We start from the raw sequence: 20,374 nt of genomic DNA on the forward strand, positions 1-20,374 counted from the left end.
TTATCACATTTTCTTTCTCTAGTTGGCTTTGATATCTGATGTTCCATTATTATTCCCAGTGTGGTTTTCCATTTTTAGCTGCACATGTATCTTTTCCTCAAGCTCAAGACGATTTCAGGTTTTCATACGGATGGATAACAGTTTGTCTCTCCCATCCATCTCTCATGTCACTGTCTAGTTCATGCTATATAAATCAAAACAGCGAATTATTCTCTCAACCCTTCCATTTTTTTAGCCAAGACTGTCTCAAACTATGGATTTAAAAGAAGTCAACTACTAGGTTTCCATGCTTTTTGGTGGGACAGTTTGCTTTTCTGGTATTTCTGTACAATTAAATACATGTTTCCCATGGTACTCCCCCATAAAGTCTGCACTTATCCTTGACTAACCCTGTGGGTTCTGTAAAATAAGACCTTACTGTCCTGTAAAAGACAGAGCAGACTGAAGGTTTGCTGTACACATCCTCACAAACCCATACTACAGTTTCCTCACTGTCATTGTCTTTGTTTTAATCTTTAAGCCCATCCTTTGTCCTTTGTAAGAATTCCTGATATCCACTTTTTTCCTCTTATTTCTGAGTCACAACCCCATTTCCCCGACATCATCATCCCACACACAGATTATTTTCTCAGGTGACTGTGTTGCACACACTGGCTCCCTCAGACGCTCTTTATTAGGCTCCTGGAATCAGCTCTACTTTCATCCTGAGTAAGAGCGTGTGTTTGTGTGTTTAGCTTTTAAAGAGGCTCTCCGTCGAGATTTTTAAAATTCCTACCAAAAATAGTGTATTTTCCGGGACAGAGTCTAATCTCACTCAGAGAATATTGCTTAAAGTTGATGAGATTGTTACAGAAATAAAATAAAAAATCCTCAGAATTGTTCAAAAAAACTGGGCTGATAATATTTTTTTGTTTATTTTTTGCCTTTCTTTTTTGGCAAATTCCCTAATTTATTTTCAAAGTCTGACTACTGTTCTGTTTAAAAAAGGAAAAAAAGCAAACCATCCCTTTAAGACACAATTTCAATTTAATGGGTGTCTACACACTTCACAAATACATGCTGAATTTGTTAACACTCAGTGATGACTGTTTCTTTTACTAGCACTCAGTGTTCCAACAATCAACATGACATTCATTATGACAATAAATTAAAAGCACATAATGTAGCCCCAACAATGTTTTAACAAACTAAGGCAACAGTAGGTAGATAGTGTAATACTTTCAGTTAGTGAACCTTCACAGAAGGCATTTTAAAGATAACTTTGTTATGTGGAAAAAGCGTCTACAGTGCTGTGAATGAAAAGATTTTTAAAAATTACTACTCCGCGCGTGAAGTTTAAGCTTTAGCGGCTGATCAAACACATAAAAACATGCAACAAAAAATTAAAATAACAGACTTTGCTGATAAGACATAAACTGTGTTGCTGAAGTGTTTCCTTTAAGGTAAAATGTATTTTCTCTATAAACAGATGTAGGAGACATGAGGAGATCCGACCATAGAAGTCGTCCCAGTGGAACCACAGTCGAGTTGTGTATTATTGTTGTTTAAATAAATAATATAAAGTGCACATACTACAGCTTTTGACACCACACAAATTCCATTCTGTCCATACACACAATATACACCCACTATTTTTATGGAGTCCATCCCCTATGAAAATCTTAATCTGAATTAACTATTAGGCAGCTATTTACAGCAAAAAAAAAAAAAAAGTAATTTTTGACAGCATTTATAACAGAACGGGGAGAAATTCAGCACAGAAAATTACATTTTGTTCATATGAAATATGAATCTTGGTGTAGCCTTCCTACAATAGCAGTTGAGGTATGTATCTAAACATGTAAAGCTGTCACCTATCAGCCGAAAAAAAAAAAAGAGCAGCAAAAGATAACAACACAGTGTTTTTGGTTAGAAATAAACAAGAATGGGTGAATATTTCAAAGTGAAGTAGATATTAAAATGTGCATATTCAGCTTTCAAGGCCATACAAATTCAATCTCAAGTATATGATGATAATATGTGTCTTATGAAGCTACGTCAGATTATGACTTTAGCACCATTTGGAAGTGCCATATACCACAAGATGGAAAACACTCCATTAAAACACTACCAACAAACTAAAAACCTCAGCAGCTGATTCAACTTTACCCTGACACAGTTCCAACAATAAATGAGCATTAATAATTTCACAAAGGTAGCATATTGCATGGTAATTTTACTGAACTGATTAAAGTTCTAAGTTGCTCTTGTTGTTTTACACTTTGTTTTTCTGGCATTACCATTTTTTAAAAACCATTCAAGAAAAAAGGTTTTCATGAATATACAGTACACAGTGGGACTATCTAGTATTAAAACCCAATTAACTAAAACTGTTTTCCTTTATATATTGCATTAGTATATCGCTTACAGCTACAAAACACAGTGGATCACATGTCAAGAGAAGGTTTTTGGGGAGTAACTAGAATTTCAGTCCACCTCACAGATGCACAGATTGTAATTGAGGTCCATTACATGGACAGAAGGGTTGGTCCAAGTGGCCACAGCTGGAGCTGTCACATCATTGCAGATCTCTAAAAGGAGACATTAAGAAGATGGTTTAACCTCAGATCTGAGACAAACAGGTATTCTATTGCTTTCTTGCTACTCGGCCCAAAATTTGAGACATGCTTCCCCCTTGTGGATGATTTGAAGGTATACCTCTGAATGCGGAATTTTGAAAATCATATTCAGATTTTTTTGTATGCAAACATGAAGACTTTAACGCGTGAAGAGCAACACGTTCAGACCCACCTCAGCTCTCAGTCGTGGGCACACATGATGATCGCCGTGATCTACACATAGTTTTCTGTAAAACAGGCAAAAGACATTAGATAACATTGCATCAATAATGAAGAAATATTCAATAGATATCAACTAGAACAATTACAATGACAGAATACAACTTTTCTTGGTCCCTAAATGTCATTCTTAGGTCCATTTTTGCTTAAATAAACTGCATATTTTACTAATTGACGCGCTTTAAAATGTTAGGAATAGCAAGCTTTCTTGTACTTTCTCAAATTACTAGAGGCCTATAGCAATTAAAGTGGAATTATATTGGTATCTAAGATTTTTATTTATTGCTTTACAACTATTTTGGAGGATTCAGTTAGTCTAAGAGGTGTCCTCTACCTTTGTATAAAGACGGTGATGAAGCGCAGAGTCAGAGAGCCAAGGATGCCTTAAGGACTCAGAGGCCCCCATCCTCCAACTGATGAGAAACACGATAACACAAATATTTTTCAGATTCTACATCTCACTGGATATTGATATCAGTTCAGATCAGATGGATTTGGAAAGAATACCTTTTATTTACAATCAGGAGTCTTCTGATGAAGTCTTTGGCTTCTTCTGATGTATCCACAAACTCTTGTTCCTCAAAGTTCCACTGACAGGCTAAGATGTTATTCAGGGTCTGGTTGTCATCATCTCCGAGGAAGGGACACAGGCCACTCAGGCTATCAGGAGAAGAGAGGAAATCTTCACATTAGCTTGTGCATATGTGTGTTCAGGGCTGCACAGTGGCTCGGTGGTTAGCGCTGTTGCAGCTAGAAGATCCCCTGGCTTGTGTCCCAGCCTGGACCTGGGATCGTTCCACATGGAGTTTGCATGTTCTCCCTGTGCATGCGTGGGTTTTCTCTGGGTACTCCGGCTTCCTCCCACAGTCCAAAAACATGCTCAGGTTTATTGGTAATTATAAATTGCCCATAGGTGTGAATGTGAGAGTGATTGTTTGTCTCTCTGTGTAGCCCTATGATAGACTGGTGACCTGTCCAGGGTGTCCCCTGCCTTCACCAGGTCAGCTGACCCCAACCCTAATGAGGATTAAGCGGTGTATAGATAATGGATGGATAGATATATGTGTTTGTGTGTTTGTGTGTTTACTTACAGCATGTAGGTGATGACACCGAGGCTCCACATGTCTGTGTTGAACGACACAAAGTCGTAGTTGATAACTTCAGGGGCAAGAAACTCTGGAGTGCCGAAATTCACTCGCAGTTTCTCCCTTGGTTTATATCTAATCAGGGATATGATTGAAATACAAGTCAATGACATTTTTTTAAATGTTGTGTGGTTACAGCAGTAAAGAAAACTGTTCAGAAAACAAAAGTAAACACTAATACTTACATCCTGGCAAGACCAAAGTCGATGATTTTGATCTTATTAGTGACTCTGCTCACACACAGAATGTTTTCTGGCTGAAATTTAACAGCGAAAAAACAAGGTCACTGATAAAATTTTGTGCTTTTTTAAATTTTATAATGTCTAAAAAGTATCACATCAGATAGATATACATGACTTTGTTACCTTCAAGTCGAGATGTAGGACGGACATTTTGTGCATGTGCTGCAGCCCATCACAGATCTGCCTGATAAACACCACAGCATCCAGCTCCATTAAAGTGTAGTTTTCATCAATAATCCTGTCAAACAGCTCCCCTCCACCAACACTAGTGATAAAGACAGATACGCAAATAAACATTACACACACAAAAAAATTTAATGATTTTGAATCTAAAAGACTGAATTTTTTTCGTGTAATTACCTACACTAACGAGAGCAAATTAAATATTTTACCATTACTTTACATTATAAAGAATACATCAAATTAAAATTAAAGATAATAATAATTAAATATAATAATATTATAATTAAATTTAATGAATTATTTATCGAAGACTTAAAAAGATCAACAAAAAACTCAACTGAGCATTGCTGATGTAGCTTTAATATCACAAGTTTAAGGACAATATGTTTCTATAAGGTGACAAATAAACTAAGCGTGTGCTGAGAGTATAAAAGAAGGAGCATACTATTCAAGTACAAGGATGATGTCATTCCTTGACTCATAAGCTGCATAGAGCTGGATCAGGTTGGCATGGTCCAGATTATTCATGACCTGGATCTCATTCTTCACCACCTCCTACCAAAAACACAGGCGCAAACAGATGCAGAAGCGTACAAATGCACACAGATGCAGGACGCACAAAAACACAGATAGACCGACAAGTACACACACGGACACGATGAGAGGTGTCAGCTGTTCCCTGCTAGGAGAGACTATGCATCTTCTCTTCTAGGTCAAATATTTCTCACCTTGGTGAGAAGCATTCCCCCTGCTTCTGTTCCAAGTGTGGCCTTGTTGTGTACTAGTAAGAACTACAAATTGTAACTGGGCCCCTGCTTTTTATATCATGTGCCATAGGCCTCAGTGTAGTTATCAAAATAAGATTTATTCATTGTAATGACAGTGTATGTTGCTGTCTGTTTTGCGGCTGGACAGGTGATGTACCTTTTCTTTTTGACTCCGGGCTTTGATGACCTTTGCTGCCAAAGTGAGGCCAGATGAGTTCTCAACACACTTGTGTACCTGGCCGAAGCGACCCCTTAAAGATAGGGAACAGGCAGAAATCAGATTTCTATGTCTACACAGCAACAGTTTTCAACTCTATCAAATGAAACACTGGACAAGACAGCGATCGTGCTGCATATGCTTTCCCATGACAAATCAAAAACAGCCCTTCCTTCAAAAGGGGATGTTTTTGAAGAGTGTTGTGCCTAATCTGTTATTTCATTAAATCTGAGCTGGGCTGTGTCTCTTCTTTGAAGACTTGGATTAACACTTAGTGATTAGCTACCAGCTGGCACCAGGGATACAGTTTCACATACCACTCGGGCCTAAAGTAAAAATAACTGCCGTGACTCTGAAGTTATGAACCACTGGAGAGGAAAGGAGAGGAGGGGGGTGGGAGTTACGCAATTAAGCCTTTATGTGGAATTGAAACTTCTTTCTGTCTTTGATCTGTGACAGATCAAGTTGTCATCAATAGCTTTCATTTGTTCTGAATTTCACGGAGACTTGAGAAAAGGCACAACACTCACCCGCCCAGGACCTCCTGCCAGTTGATGGTGTAGAAGTTCCTAATCTGGTTGGGCTTGGCAGACACAATGCGGTGATTAAAAGGAGCCGCTGGAGGAGGAGTGGTGTCTAAAGTAGGATGGGGACAAGAGAAATTAAATAATCTGTTTTAATAAGTTCTAAGTAGTGTGAGAACATATGAGCTTCACTGATAATCAGCTAGGGAGGCTCTTGAAAGGCTACATGACTGCCTTAATCAAGTTAGCACATTGTGGACTAACGTGCTATGATAAACATCAGCTACAGATACAGTTGTCGTCCAGATAACACAGAGGAGTAACTGGGCTTTGCTTTATAAATTCTAACGTCTGAAGGATCAATTTATCTTAAACTTACTTTGATGTTGTCTTTCAGTGGCAAAAATTGGTTTCAATAAAGCCCAAATCTGAGAGGTTGTGACTCACCAATAAAGTAGCGCTCAGCATCATCATCTTCAGCTACTTTCTCAGCATCATTTTCTGATTCGCTTTCCTTCACCTCCCTCTCCAGCCTTTGTTTAAGGTCAAACCGGAATTCAACTCCATCAGCCCTGAAGACGGCCCAGCCCTCCGACTCCAGCTTCTGTTCATCCTCCTCATTGTCTTCTTTCTCCTCCTCCTCCTCCTCTTCTTCCTCTTCCACCACCTGGCTCTTTGTGTGTTCCTCCACTACAAAGTGTTCCTCTGTTACAAAGCGCTTGGTACTTGTGTCGCTGACCTCTGATGTCTGGTCCTGTTCAGCTTTCTGAGATGGTGAGGAGTCTTTGTGGTCATCACTGCTGGATCAAAGTTGATGGGTTTTATTTCTTTTGTGTTATTTTCATCATTCATTGTGAAGTATTTGGTCCCTAAATGCATGCTTAGCTAAAAAAAAACACAGTTTCTACAATTCTACACTTTCATTTAGCATAACATTTATATCCAAAGTGGCATACATCAGAGGGTAGATTTAAAAATCTAATCTAATCAATCTAATCAAGCAAAGCAAAAATATTGACTTTTCCAATTTTATTATGATTAAAGTCATTAAATGAATTACCTCTCTTGACAGCTTAAAACTTATATTAATCATGGTCAAGGTTTCTACAAATGAAAGCCTTGCAAACTGGAAATGTGTAAAAAAAAAAAAAGAAAAACATTTTTAATAGGATCTCTCAGCTACATCTGTATCCACAGGAGATTAAAGATGCTCAATTTGCTAAACTTTAAAAAAGTGAAAATAAATCTGGAAAAAAGTAATATTGCTTTACTCTAATATGTCATTTGCCAAATGTTTGGTAAATAAAACATCAGAAAAGTGAAAATTTTTCATCAAAAGACAAGGTGATGTCATTAAACATCTTGGTTTATCCAACAAATTCTCCAAAATCCTAAAAATATGTAATTGATATAATGTAAGACAAGCACACACAGCAAATTCTCCCATCCGTGAGTATGAAACTACCAAATGTTTTGTGCTTTTGCATTTAAAATGAATTCAGACCATATTCAGAGTTGCAGATTAATTTTCTGTTGGTTAAAATGCACTTACTGACTAGTAACTGCAGCTCTTAATAGGTTTAAACTTTAAATACCTTGTTGCAGTCACTTCTTTTTCAACTTCTTGGGAGGGAGGGGTCTCTGGGACTTCAGCTGATTCTTCTGAAGCAGAAACAGGCACTTCCTCCTTTATTTCTGGGAGTTTTTCTTCTTCTTTCTGTTTCACTGCATCCTCCACATCAGGTTTGGCGTCCTTCTCTGTAGCTGTCGCCTCTTCCTCAGGCACCTTTTCCCCCACCTCTTCCTCTTCACAAACAGCCTCATGTTTGTCAGCCACAGCATCGTGGGAGTCTTCACGCAGGAAGTCCACCAAGTTGCTTTCAGGGTCATCAGCCTTTTGATCTTTAGGGGGGACACCAGCCTCCAGGTCCAGGTATCCAGGGGTGAGCTGGTGACCTGATTTCTCTGCATTCTCCCTGTTGAGTTTCTGCACCTCTTCCAGAAGCAAAGCCTGCTTCTTCAAAGAGATATTTTCTACGGAATGTTCAAACAGAATTTATATTTAGTGTCTCACAGCCTGTTAAATATTCATCACAGATTCCCTCTAATTTAAAAAAAATAAAAAATTGTGAAATCTTATAGGGAACAGCATGAGGTTGACCAATATTTCACTCTAACCTACTGAATCTAGTCTCTGTGTCACAGTGTGAATGCTACTGTCACATGTAATAAATTATGATTCTTGTACAGTCAGATGTTTCTCTCATGTAACGCATATTAGTGTATTTATTTACATTTTGCTGCTGCTGTGTCTCAGATTATTTTGACTGGCAAAGAGACACTGGAGTTTGCAGAAGTAACAGTATGTTGATCTCAGCACCTGCTGTATCTGGAGGCTTCATCTTCTTTTGAGCTTTCAGACCCTTAGGGCTCAAACAGGACTTATCGGTCCCATCTTTGGCTTTGTGGTCTTTGAACTGTGAAATACAAAAAAATTTTAAAAATTAAAATTAAAAATTAAAAAAACAGCAAAACCAGAATTCTAGACAGTTTACCAACATTGAATTTGACCTCAAAGAAATTATATCTGCTAAAATCTTGTTGAGTTTTGTCCACCAAGACTTTTAATGTTTCTGTCTAAAATAAACAATTCAGCTAGATCACATTGGTACTATTTAATACTAAAATGAAAGGCCCAATGTTTTCTTCTCTTTTCTTTGTTGTTGCATCTCTGTTGTGGCTGCGAAAACCTTACATGTTTTTTTTCCATCAATAAAATTATCACAATAATATCTACAGTATGAAGGCAGACATTTAAGCTCAAAACACGAAGAACAAGTAACCAGCCTGCAGCCAGAAATGCAAAAGCACACATACTTACAGAGTATAAATAAAAACACAAAATCCTGTACAAACAAAGTCTTTCAGCACAATAAACCTACAAACTTTCCACATTTGCGAGAGGCGAGGAAATGCTTTGGTCCGTGTAGCTTTATCTTGTGAGAAGTCTGCAGAGAACTGGGCTCGCATGCAGGAGTTATCTCTTGTTTCCCTTTAGTGGCTTTATTACAGGTAGTTCTCTAGTAAAAAGACAAGATGGCAACGCTTAGTTGGGTTATAAGAATGCACATAGAATGGAAGAAAGATCACAGTTTAAGCATCAATGAAAAGAGACAAGGTTATATGATGTTATATGATGATTAGAGCCACATGTAATACACAGAACAGGACGAATCAAAACTAAATCAAATACGTAATTGGAAGAAATGACAAACAGCTCAATATGTTGAATTTACTGTCACTTATAAAACAAACAACACTCTGTTTTCAGCTTACAAATTAGCACATTTATTGCATGTCTCCGTGCACCAACTGGGTTGTATAATGGCATGCCTTTGATTATTCATGGCTGATGGATAGACAGCAGCAGGGCAGTGAATTTATAGCTTATCACTTGTCGCACTCAGCAATGGAATGCAATGCTGACCCTGAGTGGAAAATATTACAGGCGACTGCAGGCTGTTGTTCAAATTTCTCAGCTGAGGAAACTCACTAAACACTCTCTGCACAGGTTAGCGTGGAAAAAAATCTGTCTTGAACCTGGGGGTGTCTAACACATGTTTCCTAGATGCTGTTGTGAGGCAAACAGCAGAGGAGATATTTCAAGTGCAATGTTTCCCCAGTGACAGCAGAGCAGCTCAAACCTCTGATTGGGAGATTGGGAAGTGCGTGTTCAGGCCACAGTAACAGGAATTACTTGTAAAATATCTCACACCTCCGGAGGTGGAGGAAGACGGAGCAACCACCTGACAAGCACTCTGACGACAACAGAAATTCCCTGAAACGTGAGTCACAGTGAAACCTTCAGAGTGGTATGTGGTCATTAATCACCAGGGTACTAATCCACCCATAAAATTATGATCCATACCTTTAATGGGCTCGAAATCAATCTGTCACATCTTAATTTAACACAAGTATGGATATAAAAAACTGAGTGCACCATTGTGGACTGTGACAAAAGTATTTTTGATAATGTGATAATGTCACCACCACTCAGGTGAGCTTGCTCTTTGCTTGTAGAGATAAAATCTCTGCAGCTACGCAAGTGACAGCAGTGTGGTGATATCTGTAAGAGCAACTCATGCCTCTGAAGTCAAGCAGCACTTAGTGACCTTTATATAGAGTCATGGCCTGTCAAATGATTGGATAAGAAAGACAGAAACCTCAGGTTTGATTTGGAGGTAACTTCACTGTCATACGCAATGTTTTTTAGCTCTACAGGCAAACAAAGTTGCATACTAGAGTAAAACTATGTATTCTGTGCATTCCAGGCAGAACTGCAACTTTGAGGGATTATGTTAAAAATGTCAAAACAGCATCATGGAATACTTGCAGACTATAGTTGCACTGATAGCTCAGTGGGAGCAACAGTTACCTCCATTAGACTGTATTTTCATATCTACATGTTTACTTTTCTGAACCTTCAGCAGCTTTTCTAAAACCACATTCAGTGTTAAATGCAGACATTTACTGGAACCCTTAAATCAAAGCGTCTCTGACAGCTTTATCAGCAGAACTCCCAATGAAGTTTTACGAAGAGCTATTTTGTGCTGCAGGAAGTTCAGTAATTTGCAAAGAATCACATGGCACAGACTTCTGACAAAACCCACTTCACAACATAGGAGCTAACTATTGGAAACCAGAGGTGTAAAACACGCTTCACCCTAATTGGCACACAATTAACTTGGACAGAAGTAAGACAAGTAGTGCTCACACAACAGATCAACAGAAATGTGAGAAAGACTAACTCGTCACAATTTGTGATTCCTGGTAAGCAGAAGGGGTTAAAGCCCTTTTGGACTACAAACGCTGCCGCCCTGAGCCAAAAACAGCATTTCTAAACCAGGCCACTCAAATTTCACCCCTGGCCTCACTCTGGCCCACTCATGCCCTGCTAGGGGGTCCCACTGTAAGCCTGATGCCAACGACGCCATGTTGCACTCAGCACAAGTAGAGCTCCAGCAATCATAAATGTCAGCTAAATAACGATTTTATATGAGCTATCATCGACATATTTAGTTGTGCAGTAGCTTATTTATCAGTATAAAATTAGTGTCCCTAATTACTTTATCTTTAATCAGCAGCTGGCAAGTTTATGCATGCCGAACCCCAGACACTGCCTCTCACCCCGGCTCATTATAAGAGGAATTTAACACACAAGCCAAGTCACATTTATAGGCAGGAGAACGGTTGGAGTGGTCAGCTTTGCTGCTATGATCGTTTTCATTTCCTCAGCCAAGAACAGCAAGATCCCGCTATGATCTAAGAAATCATAATCAAAATAGAAAAAATAGAAAAGAACAAGACTAGATATTCATGGTGATGGATGGGCTATAATGAGTGGTACATTTAGACAGATCAAGATGATAAATGAACACTTCAGAATCCAAACTAACAGACTATTAAGTAATTAATCCATATCAACAGATACAAAAGTTGTATTATATATTCTTCAAAATCAAGGTTTTACCAAAACAATATACAGTAATGTAGACTTTTGACAGGAGGTAGACACTTGAAGCAGATATTTGAGGTATCTTATTACAGCTTGTCTCACCTTGTCAAGCTTTTTAGCTATTGTATCTGAAGATGATTTCCTCTTAATAGCTTGCTTTCCCTTCGAGTCTTTGGGTTTGGAGCCTTTCCGAGCTACTTGGCCTTTGAACATCAGCTCCATAACCCTGGAACTCTTCACTGTCTCCCCGATGAAGCTGATCACCTGCTGCATGCTGAGGACCAGTTTTTCCATCCCTTCCAGTTTCTGAGCCTGCTGCTCAGACCGCTGGTTCACCACCGACATTATGGTGCTCATTTCCTGGCAGATCTCCCTCACCTCCCGCCCCATCACCTGGGTCTGGTTCATTACCCTGGGAGGGAGATGGATCTCCTCCTTGTCTACCTTCAGGTTCTCCATATCCTTTTCGATGAAATCGATGTCCTGAGACATCCCATCTAGTCGGTTGAGGACCTTTTCTTGAATGTTGATGAGCTTGTCCATCTTGCTGCTCAGTGACTCTATGCGGTTTTGAATGAGGTCAAAGCCTGCACTGTTGACAGCTCCCGCTGCATTTATTCCCAACGTACTCATGGCTTTCAGTGATATAACTATCACCAACTTGGGACAAAAATAACTAATAACGTCCGTGATACAGACAAAAATTCTTTCTCAAATATCGTAGCCAGCTCTACGAAAGAACAGAAAAGTAAAAAAACAAAAGGAAATCCAGGAAAAAATATTCTAGATCAAAGGTCATTGATCAACAGATGACAAATCAAATAAATAGAGATTTTGAATCTCTAAAACTATAACTCTTAAGCAAACTGATTGTTGTTAAGCCACACTTGTGTTTCCCTCAAAGTTTATCCCTGGCGGCTGCTCCTCTTGAAATGGTATTAAGCATGGAGTGAGCCCGTGTCCCTAAATGTAAATGGACAGCCTACGTCAGCAGGGGTCAAGTGTTCGGTGGAGGGAGGGGGGCTTGGCAGTGCTTGGGTTATGAGACATTTGAGAGCCTTTAAGTGTTAAGCTTACCACCGTCACTCGCCTGCGAGGTGTCAAAGTGGTCACTGTACACAGTTCCTCTTCTGTGTGTAAGACAAGAAGAACAATGCTCATTGATTTGTACAGTTTTTGAACTAAAAATGCTGCTAACTTGTTGAAACAGATGGACATATGTAGTTCACATTTTTGAGTAATATGCCCACAAAAATTAAGTCCACAGGCAAAATCTTATAATTTCTAATAATTTCATAATAGAATATATGCAAATAAAAGTTCAGTATTTTATTAAAATGTTCTTGGCACTGAGGAGTCTGTAAGGACTTGGCTGCAAGTTATTTGGCAATGCTGCACATGGTTCTGTCTGTGTACAATTGTGAATGGGAACCATGTTGCAATGCAGCTTCCCACCGTATCTCCTGAATGCCTGTAACTTGCACTCTGTCTCAGGGGAAATGTGAAGAAAGCCTGTGGTTCCCGGCCAAGGGGGACCTACAGTAAGATGTTCAGCCCTCGAGCTGAAAGAGGAGATGGGTGACGCGGATGATTTATATGATGCCTTCTCCCTGACAAAAACATCCACTGATAACCTCCTTTAAAAGAGTAGGGGATCAGTTTTAACTGAGCCCTTGTAATATGACCGTAATCCAAGTTCCCTATAAATCAAGATATGTATGATTTATCGTAACAGCAAACACGTGTTTATGTCAAATCACAGGGTATAAACAGGTAATAAATTCTAAAGCAAACACAGAACAGAGAATAAATGATACAGTCATGATTATTTGAGTGTCTGGAGGCTGCATTGTACTTTTCGCTGGATAATCAAGCTGCTTGTTGACAACTTTGCCTCCACAAACTTCCAGAATTTATTTTGTCCCCATAAATTCACAGGTGATAGAACTGAGGGGAAATCCAGCTCTGCTCGAGTCACCATGAAATATTTTTGACAACAGAGGCACAGACTGCAAACTGAGCCACGGTGACCCCAGCCAAACTCACCTCACTCCAGTGACTCAAGCCAGTCTGGCCTCATGGGTGCAAACACCAAGGAAGGATGTGAACGTGGCAGATGGAGGGGAGTCGACTGGGGTAAGGCGAGGCAAAAGGAAAGGAGTTTACCTGTCAGCTCTCATTTCATGACAAGTAACCACATCAAGTTTCACATGGACCTCTTTTTAGTGTAAACAAGAACCATGCTGTGTTTCGTAAAGCCTCCAGAAGTCTTCTCACACCAGGGAGACTCACAAGAGCATACTGACCCACTGCATATCACTCAAGCAAGATGGCTACAGCGGAAAGAACAAGTAACTCTGACGGAGCAGAAACAGATGAAACCACCCATCAATCATTCTAGGAGAGACATGGACGAACACCTGTCTTTGGATACCAACAGATGACAGACAACGTAGGTCATTCACAGCATGTTGTGTCAATTTGAGGGGCATGAACAGTCAACTTTCTAATACAGTGGTGTGCACAGAACAGGCAGACAGGATTTTCCACAAAAGCAACAAGAAGAATTTAAAGTACCTGTTACAGATATTTTTTTAAAGTGGGAAAGAAATGGGTTATGCAACATGGCACTGTTAAAACTGCAGTGTTGCTGCACATTAAATATTAGTATGGAAGACTATGGTGGGACTATCACATTGCTTAGACGTAGGGGGTTCTCTGAGGTTATTAAACACCACGGTGGATATAAACAGACCTTAGGTCTCTGAGCCTTATGACATAAAGCAAATATCAAGTTTATACACACTTTACAGTGAAACTAAAGCCAAAGAAAGTAACAGCATCATGACCGGTGCTCAAAGTCCTCTCTCACCTTCTCTGCCAAGAGAAAGTATGTGTACGCACAGGCAGCCGAGAAATCTCTGCCCGGTCTACTGGCGCATGATTAAATGTTGTTTAGCTAATGTGACAGCAAAATTATCAGGATGTCTGGAGACATTGTCAAGTGTGTAAGTGTTCAGAAAGCCCATGAAATATACTGAATAGTTCTATGTTTGTGCATATGTGCGTGTCCTGGTTGAGGTCGTAGTTTGACATTAAGGGCTTGAGTGGAAAAAATGTAAAGGTAAATTGATATAGAGCACAGGGAATAGCTCCTTTAAATAGTAAAACTTCAAGCTTTTAATGTCGCCATGTATCCTTTGTACCACTAATGACTGTGAAATTAAAATCTGATACATAGGAAAGTACCACAGACTATAAATCCAGTTTATAACCATTGTATATTAAATTTTGGTGCTGCAAGTAATGATGCAAATTATTTCTTAATTAACCAATTCATTGTTTTGTCAATGTAATGTCAACAAATAGTGAGAAACTTTTTGTCAGACTAACACCAACAGCCAAAGATATTCAATTTACAATGATAAATGGCTAAAAGCAGCACATCATTATAGTCAATAAGCGAGTAATAGAGAATATGTGATGTTTCTACTTCAAAAATAACTAAAACATGTCAGTGACTATTACAATAATTGCAGATTAATTTTCTGGCACTCAATTTGCTGATTAATCATTGCAGCTGTAATAAATCGTTGCATAATTGTGGGAATATTTGATATCAAGGAATGCTAATGGCAAAATGAAGGCCTCAGAGACATATTGCATGGAAATAACTGTCTGAATTCTTAACTGTTCATTGAAACTTGTGGTGAAACATTGTCCCTGCATTGTCCTCACCTAGTCGGTGAAAAGTAGATATGTATTTATATTTATATGCATGTGTGTATGGCAGCCCACAAGTTTTCTGTTAATAAAGTTTTACATACACTACCGGTCAAAAGTTTGGGGTCACTTAGAAATGTCCTCATTTTTGAAAGAAAAGCATTATTTTTTTCATTGAAGATAAGATTAAATTAATCAGGAATCCAGTCTAGACACTGCTAATGTGGTAAATGACTATTCTAGCTGGAAAAAGCTGATTTTAATGGAATATCTCCATAGGGGTACAGAGGAACATTTCCAGCAACCATCACTCCTGTGTTCTAATGCTACATTGTATTAGCTAATGGTGTTGAAAGGCTAATTGATGATTAGAAAACCCTTGTGTAGTTATGTTAGCACATGAATGAAAGTGTGAGTTTTCATGGAAAACATGAAATTGCCTGGTTGACCCCAAACTTTTGAACGGTAGTGTAAATTTTATTTAGATAGATAGATAGATAGATAGATAGATAGATAGATAGATAGATAGATAGATAGATAGATAGATAGATAGATAGATAGATAGATAGATAGATAGACAGATAGATTTCTTTTTTATTCATGCACAGAGAAAGGCAAATATATTCTACCACAGTAGTTTACAGCAGATGTACATGAAAGGGAACCCCAGGGAAGCAAAAATGCTTATAATTATATATGTACAGTTTAGTCTTTAGTCTTACTTATTGTAATTAATTTTTTCACAGTGTCTGTTGGGAGAGCTGGAAGCTATTTAATTTTCCTTGAGTGTCAGTACACACATGGTCAAATGAAAGAATGTTTGTGAGGGCACATGAGGGCAAAAAGGAAAGAAGTGCATTTAAATGTAATTTCTTTGTTCCATTGTTTTTCCTGAAACTGTACATGAGGAGAGGTAAAAGAGGTGAATATTGTGCCCTACATGACCCTCAGCATTAGGCTGTTTGTCTGGCACCCAGACAAGGTGAACTGTTAAAAATGGAGCGCCACCTCCCTTGCAGAGAACACAATGTCCTGGGAAGCATGGGGTATGTGTGCTGTGGCTACTGTCCAGTCACCTCTCCCGTCTCCACTCACACACTTCTCTGGCTGCCAGCTCTGGCTATACTTTCTCTCGGAAACTTGTGGGCTTAAATGTGTGCGACAACCGTGAAACTTAACTCCTTGTGCTAATGTCTGAGAACCCTCTTCTGTTCTTTCCCTGTCATCTCCGGTTTTCTCCTGGCATGTAAACACATTCTACTGCAGTACTTTGACAGACTTTTTGGTTTTGCTTGCATAATTTTATAAAACCACATTAGATTGCATTAGAGATACAAACACACGCACACATGCATGCACACACACACACACACACACACACACACACACACACACACACACACACACACACACACACACACACACACACACAAATATGTTTGTCTTGTTTCATGTAATTAGTCCATATTATGCATCCAAGCTGAAGCAACCAAATATAGTCATAATTCACCAAATATGCCTTTTAAAATTGGACATGCTAGGAACATTACAGGAACCTTTAGTTGGTTTGTTCAGTTTGGGACAAACCAACAGTGGTCGAATAGTAAATTCATTCAAAGTACAATTTTATGTCGCTTAATTTTACTTGTAATGGAAAATAGTAATTTTTACCGCTACTTTATTAATTAAAGGGTTTGCTTATATCTTATATCACTGCTGCTCAAGTTTTTATTTCAAACAGTAGGGGGCATTGTTCACCTGTGTAAAGGATGATGGAGGTGTAAAGTCTCACTGAGAGTCCAAACAAAATCTTTAAGTGCAATATTTAGTGCTTTAAGTTTGCTGTTTTTATTTTAAAGTCTCACATCGTCCCCAGAAATTGTTCTACTGATCAGTGGAAGAGAAGAACCATCACCCATTACCATTGTATACACTACCAGTCAAAAGTTTGGACACACCTTCTCATTCAATGGTTTTTATTTCATTATTGTAGATTAATACTAAAGACATCAAAACTATAAAAGAATATATATGGACTTATGTCATAAACAAAAAAGTGCTAATTTTCAGTATTAATCTACAATGTAGAAAATAATGCAAATAAATAAAAAGCATTGAAGGAGAAGGTGCCTCCAAATTTATGACTGGTAGTGAATGCAGAAAAAACAAAACAAAAACTGTGTCTAAAGCTGTCCAAGTTGACTTGTCTAGGTTCAAACTAGAGGACAGAGAAAGCCAACAAATATTCACATTTGACAAGTAGGATTTTTAAAAAAGTAACCTCAACCTTATAGTGCATCACACAAGTCCACAAAGACTACACTAAAATGGTTTAAGCACTAGGCACCATTCCAGTCCATTCAGCTCAAGTATTCTCAATTGCACTTCAGCAACATCTAAGTCAAGAGGAGTGCTGTTGAGGAAAATATTCCCAGATGCACTATTATTATCAGTCTGGAAATAAGAGAGGTGCTTTACATTGAGGACGCCATAAAGGATATTAAAGGTAGTGACAGAATGCAAAGAAAGCTTAGTCACATACGTGTGGATCTTCTACAGTAAATGTCAGTGTGGATCTCCGAAATGCCAAGAGAGGAATGGAAACAGGAGAGGGTGAGAGGGCTTCAGCTTGTCTCTGAGGTATACTATCACAGCCGTAAGGATAACTACAGAACGTGTGTATTTATAAGCAGTGGTGTATACAGAGTAGTGTTTACATTTATTGCCGGGCAGAAGTCTCTCAGTAAGAATTCTATGTGACACAGGGACACGGGATATACTAAGGATGGAAATAAATAATGGAAAAATGTCTAAGCAGACAAACTGAACTGACCTGTGGTGAGTTGCAGACATTTAAAAGTAAAATTACTTGGTATTGTCTGGCAGATAAGCTTTCTTGCATTGATCTGTAAAGGTTTCAGGTCTGTTAAATTTGCATTGATTTCACCATCGTAGTCATGAAGCCAAGCGACGTCCACAGAGTCTCATAAACTCACTAGGTGGCAGCAAAGGAAGGATTTTCAACCTGTTTCATTACTCAGAAACACTACACTGTGCCCGCTGTGCTCTACCACTAGAGTGAACTCGAGTTTAACTGTACCTTTGCAGCAGATTCTCTTAACCCTGCTCTAATAAATGCCAGCAACTCTTATCTCAGATGTATCCTTCCAGCTCCTATCCATAACATAGCAAAACATCCACGCAACATAACTACCAAGCTCATATTTCACAAAGATATTGACAATTGCATTACTGCTGAAGGGATAATCCACCGTATGTTGAGCTAACTAATTCAATTAAATGTGACATTTAGATGAAGCATAACATGACATAAGTGAGTGCAACAGTAAGTATTTAATTTCACATAAGATTGCATAAAAGGGCTTATAGGTTTCTGAATGAAACAGATGTCCACTTGGTGGCTGCTTTTCTGCTACACTTGTAAAATCTAATTCAATCTGAGGCAGCAGCTCATCCATAAATTCTACTTTTACAACAATAATAATGTTCAAAACTGACTGACACGTTCACGTGGCATTGAATTGTCTTTGTGACACTTGTTTGTTGTCTAAAGGTAAAATAATTATAGCACTATGATTAAAGAGGATTTCCACTAGTTGCCAAATTTGTCTGTGTCATAAGAAGCGGCTGAGAGTCCACTGTTCATGAAATTTGATGCTGATGCCACAATACAACAACATCGTTGTGAAGCTCCTCATGTTGGCAGCTTGTGTATTGTGTAATATAGAACTTGCGCTGAATATTTTTAACTGCTGTCATGTATTGCAGACCTGATTAGGTTCAAGCAACAACACTTTTAAACAACCAAAATCTGGGCATTCCTTTTAAAACGGCTGTAGGAATGCAGATTAGTATATATCTGATCACATTTATCAAGAAAGTCTAATCTATAGTGCATAAAACCTTCTCCCACATAGGTGCTCTTTACCTGCTGTGGTTCATTTTACAGCTCTTTGTGCATCTCAGTGTATAAACTATACAATGGAGACACTTGAAAATGATATTTCACTCAAAAGACGGAGAAAAATACAAGAAATACGGCCCTAATATGCCAGAAAATACTTTATGATATTGCCAATTAGCCTTTCTTGTGAGACATTCTATGAGGACAATGAGATTATCGAGTAATGTAGGCTATTAAGTGTTGCTGATCCACCAGCTGCTGCCCTCTCTTCTGAAGACAGCCCAGAGTTTTTGGTGGTATTTATAGTATTAGTTAGGCGATCTGTTTAATAAGGAGTAATGAACAATAACACAGCTAGTGTTTCAAAGAAATGAAAAACAGAACTCAAAATGCAGTAATTATTTTCTGTAGTCTCGTCCCATTTGCATGCAATAAGCCACTAAATGATGATGAATATGTGATATTCAGCCTACATAAAATAATCATATGCTAGTAGTCCAATGTTTTCCACCAACACCAAATCAGCTTCTGATGCAGCATAACCATGGCAACGTCTAGCATCTTCAAGGCATCTTATATATAAGTCTTAGCAAATCAAGAAAAATGCTGCAAGAACTGAGCTTTGGTTCTGTAACAATACAATTAAGTTCATTTCAAGGGACTAGAACAAATCTAAATACAACAGAATTGTGCTAAAAGGTTGAAAATCGTCTGTGGCCCATCTGACAGATCATTAAACATTACAACAGACTCCAAATACCAACAACTGCGACAATGCAAAATACTGTTCCTGGATAGTAATTCATACAGAAAGAACCTACCAACAACAATTGCAACTGCTGCTATTACTACCGGGTTAATAGTCAAGTTACATTTTTTTGAGAATGCCAGTATGTGCTCGTGTCTTTTAGCTAATGTTTGAGTATTAGTTTACATGCCCAGCAGTTTTGTACCTGAAACGCAGATGCCCTGTGTCTCCTCCTGTAGCAGAGCACATCACACAGCCGACGCCAGAAGTAGGAAACAACCAGACACATGCTGTCGACAAGCCAAATGTTCCAGACTGTGACACAGCTAGCCATGGCTTTCACTTTACTCTTCATCCTTCCTCAGCAACTTCTTCTTTACCTATCTTTAACTACAAAGGGCCTCTTGGAGCTTAGAGAGAGCCGTCTCAAGTGGAGGGTTGGAAGAGCTGACAGCAACTTCTCAGGGTGAGTACTGCCCAAACCTTAATACTACACTATCCTCCATAGCCTCTGTTAATTCAGTCTACTCCCCCACACCAATCAGCAC

General features: G+C 38.7%; 1 protein-coding gene across 3 annotated transcripts; it reads right to left on the reverse strand.

Moving 5' to 3' along the window:
- Positions 1 to 1,007: 1,007 nt before the first annotated feature.
- Positions 1,008 to 12,370, reverse strand: mylk4a (myosin light chain kinase family, member 4a). Of its 3 annotated transcripts, none has more exons than XM_023270480.3 (15): positions 11,533 to 12,370; positions 8,858 to 8,995; positions 8,296 to 8,392; positions 7,511 to 7,949; positions 6,363 to 6,715; positions 5,922 to 6,027; positions 5,332 to 5,425; positions 4,853 to 4,962; positions 4,348 to 4,489; positions 4,168 to 4,238; positions 3,929 to 4,057; positions 3,345 to 3,497; positions 3,172 to 3,250; positions 2,791 to 2,845; positions 1,008 to 2,570 (listed from the first exon to the last, which is right to left on the reverse strand). In XM_023270480.3, exons 1-14 carry the CDS (start codon positions 12,061 to 12,063, stop codon positions 2,792 to 2,794), a joined length of 2,496 nt encoding a protein of 831 aa, XP_023126248.2. In that variant the 5' UTR covers positions 12,064 to 12,370; the 3' UTR covers positions 1,008 to 2,570; position 2,791. The 3 variants fall into 3 exon arrangements, with proteins under 3 accessions (XP_023126248.2, XP_023126249.2, XP_023126250.2); XM_023270481.3 differs by having other exon boundaries at positions 6,363 to 6,712; positions 11,533 to 12,369; XM_023270482.3 differs by lacking the exon at positions 8,858 to 8,995 and having other exon boundaries at positions 11,533 to 12,369.
- Positions 12,371 to 20,374: the final 8,004 nt, after the last annotated feature.

The sequence above is a fragment of the Amphiprion ocellaris genome, chromosome 10 (genome assembly GCF_022539595.1).
Source record: "Amphiprion ocellaris isolate individual 3 ecotype Okinawa chromosome 10, ASM2253959v1, whole genome shotgun sequence".
Classification (NCBI taxonomy): Eukaryota; Metazoa; Chordata; class Actinopteri; family Pomacentridae; genus Amphiprion; species Amphiprion ocellaris.

Excerpts from the sequence above, each read along its gene's own strand:
- mylk4a (XM_023270480.3), bottom strand. The coding sequence starts at position 12,063 with ATGAGTACGTTGGGAATAAATGCAGCGGGAGCTGTCAACAGTGCAGGC. Across the intron at positions 6,716-7,510 it reads AAAGAAGTGACTGCAACAAG|CAGTGATGACCACAAAGACT; the intron begins GTATTTAAAGTT and ends ACTTTGATCCAG. Across the intron at positions 2,846-3,171 it reads ATCACCGTCTTTATACAAAG|AAAACTATGTGTAGATCACG; the intron begins GTAGAGGACACC and ends CCTGTTTTACAG.